Genomic DNA, 2,064 nt, shown 5'->3' with positions numbered 1-2,064 from the left:
GAACGGTGAAAGTTTACTTTTCTATCAAGCAGCAAAAAAGGATATGCATCAACATCGCAACGTCCTGCGATGTAACTATCACACATGCACCCATTGCAATGTTGATGCTAAAACACATTATTGTTCAGCCCTAATCCACATCACATTTTTACTTTCTTGTGTCCCTGTGTTTTCTGAAATTGAAGTTAATTTTCTTTCCTCTCCTTTTTGTGTCACTAGAGTCCCATAACCAGTGGGGCCGACCAGGCGGTCCACAGGGTGCAGCGATGGGCAGCAGTGGAGAAGAGGCAGAGGGAGAGGGTAACAGCTTGATCAGCCAGACTGTCGCCATGGCGATAGCAGGCACCTCCACCCCCACCCCCACCCCAATGTCCCGACCAAGCAGCTTCTTGCTGAACTCGCAGGTAACTCCCAGTTTGTGAAAATAATCTGCAACTAATGGAACAGTCCTACTACAGTACATTGTTACACAGTCTTAAACAAAGCGTACTATGATACTTTTTTTGTATATTTGTTTAGTCACTCTCTATTCCTCCCTGTTAATTTCTCCTGGTCCATCTCTCCAGGCGAGTCGTCAGCATGGGTGCTTCTCGGCCGAGTCAAGTCGTAGTCTGCTCATCTGTCTCTTGTGGGTGTTGAAGAATGCTGACGAGCTGGTGTTACAGAAGTGGTTTACAGACCTGTCGGTGTCCCAGCTTAACCGTCTGCTGGATCTCCTCTACCTCTGTGTCTCCTGCTTTGAGTACAAGGTAACATCAACCGTGAAAACACTCACTATGTGACAAGACTGATGAACCACTATGTAGTTGTCAAGGGCACGCTGACGGTTTGGGTAGAAAGTATGCCCGTCTCTTCAGTGTACATTTTTTGACATTTTTGTCCCACCAATAAGGATCTTTTGGGCTGATTGTAAAATTTCTGAATGAAAAATTATACTCACAAATTGTCTTTTTATGTGGAGACCTTGTGGTGTGTTGTGCACTGTCCTCTGCCATACAGTACACGCTTCTGTGCTTATATGCTTTGGCAACTGAATGTGGTGATAATGGTAAAAACAGACCACTTGCTGCTTTCTAAGCTATAATCATGTATTTATTTATTATTGTGTTTATTTCTCTTCTGCTGTGCTATCTGGTTGCTGGTTGCTTTTCTGTGCTTGCACATTTGCTTTTATGCTTCTAACCTGCTTTGCTTGCTGAGTGTTGCGCTGCAAGTAACTTCCCTGCTGTGTTCTTTGTCCGTCCACTCATCCTCTGCCTCATGGATACAAGGCCCATGTTGTGTTCACCATGCAGGGGAAGAAGGCGTTTGAACGGATGAACAGCCTGACCTTTAAGAAGTCCAAAGACATGAAGGCCAAGCTGGAGGAGGCCATACTGGGCAGCATTGGGGCCAGACAGGAGATGGTGCGACGCAGCCGCGGACAACTAGGTGAGGCATTTCAGCACATGCACTCATACACCTACATCTTTTCAAAGTACACACAGATGCATACAGATCCACAAAGTAAGGCTAAAGCAAGAAGTACTAAATAATGAATAGATTAGATTAGATTAGAACTTAGAGACAGACACACAATTAATCACTATATCCTGCTTTCTACACATACTACTGTGCACTTTAATAGTATTGTAGACCCAACTACAGCCAAAGTCAGTCAAATTTTGCTGTGTACACATACCTTATTTCAACGCCAATAAAAAAGTAAACAACTTTTCTCCACCATTTAGAGAGGAGTCCATCTGGCAGTGCTTTTGGCAGTCAGGAGAACCTTCGATGGAGGAAGGACATGACACACTGGCGACAAAACAGCGAAAAGATGGACAAGTACGCTCTTTCTTACACTTATTCTTTCTTACACTTAATCCACTTTACAAATTCTTACTTTAGGTCACAGAAAAACCTAAAAGATATTCCCCCAATCTGAATATTCACTGAACTGTGTTCTGTGGTTTTTGTTCTCCTGAAGGAACACACGCACACGCACACGCCCACACAGACACCGATAATTTAAAGTCAGTGTTGGGCAAGTTACTTTTAAAAAGTAATTAGTTACAGTTACTA

At 43.5% G+C, this 2,064-nt stretch overlaps 1 protein-coding gene across 26 annotated transcripts in view; it reads left to right on the top strand.

Annotated features, from left to right (window-relative positions):
* The window catches only part of dock7 (dedicator of cytokinesis 7), a 53,974-nt gene that overhangs the window by 36,433 nt on the left and 15,477 nt on the right, over window positions 1-2,064 (top strand). For 14 of the 26 annotated variants that reach the window (XM_032525025.1, XM_032525019.1, XM_032525027.1 and 11 more), the window contains 4 exons: window positions 220-404; window positions 567-749; window positions 1,272-1,431; window positions 1,731-1,827. In XM_032525025.1, the coding sequence (XP_032380916.1) occupies window positions 220-404; window positions 567-749; window positions 1,272-1,431; window positions 1,731-1,827 (625 nt within the window). The remainder of the gene's footprint in view (window positions 1-219; window positions 405-566; window positions 750-1,271; window positions 1,432-1,730; window positions 1,828-2,064) is intronic. The other 12 variants (XM_032525021.1, XM_032525014.1, XM_032525030.1 and 9 more) reach the window with 1 other exon arrangement.

The sequence above is a fragment of the Etheostoma spectabile genome, chromosome 9 (genome assembly GCF_008692095.1).
Source record: "Etheostoma spectabile isolate EspeVRDwgs_2016 chromosome 9, UIUC_Espe_1.0, whole genome shotgun sequence".
In the NCBI taxonomy this organism is placed as follows: Eukaryota; Metazoa; Chordata; class Actinopteri; order Perciformes; family Percidae; genus Etheostoma; species Etheostoma spectabile.
The sequence above is the reverse complement of the archived record's forward strand: the minus strand, read 5'-3'. Positions and strand labels throughout refer to the sequence as shown.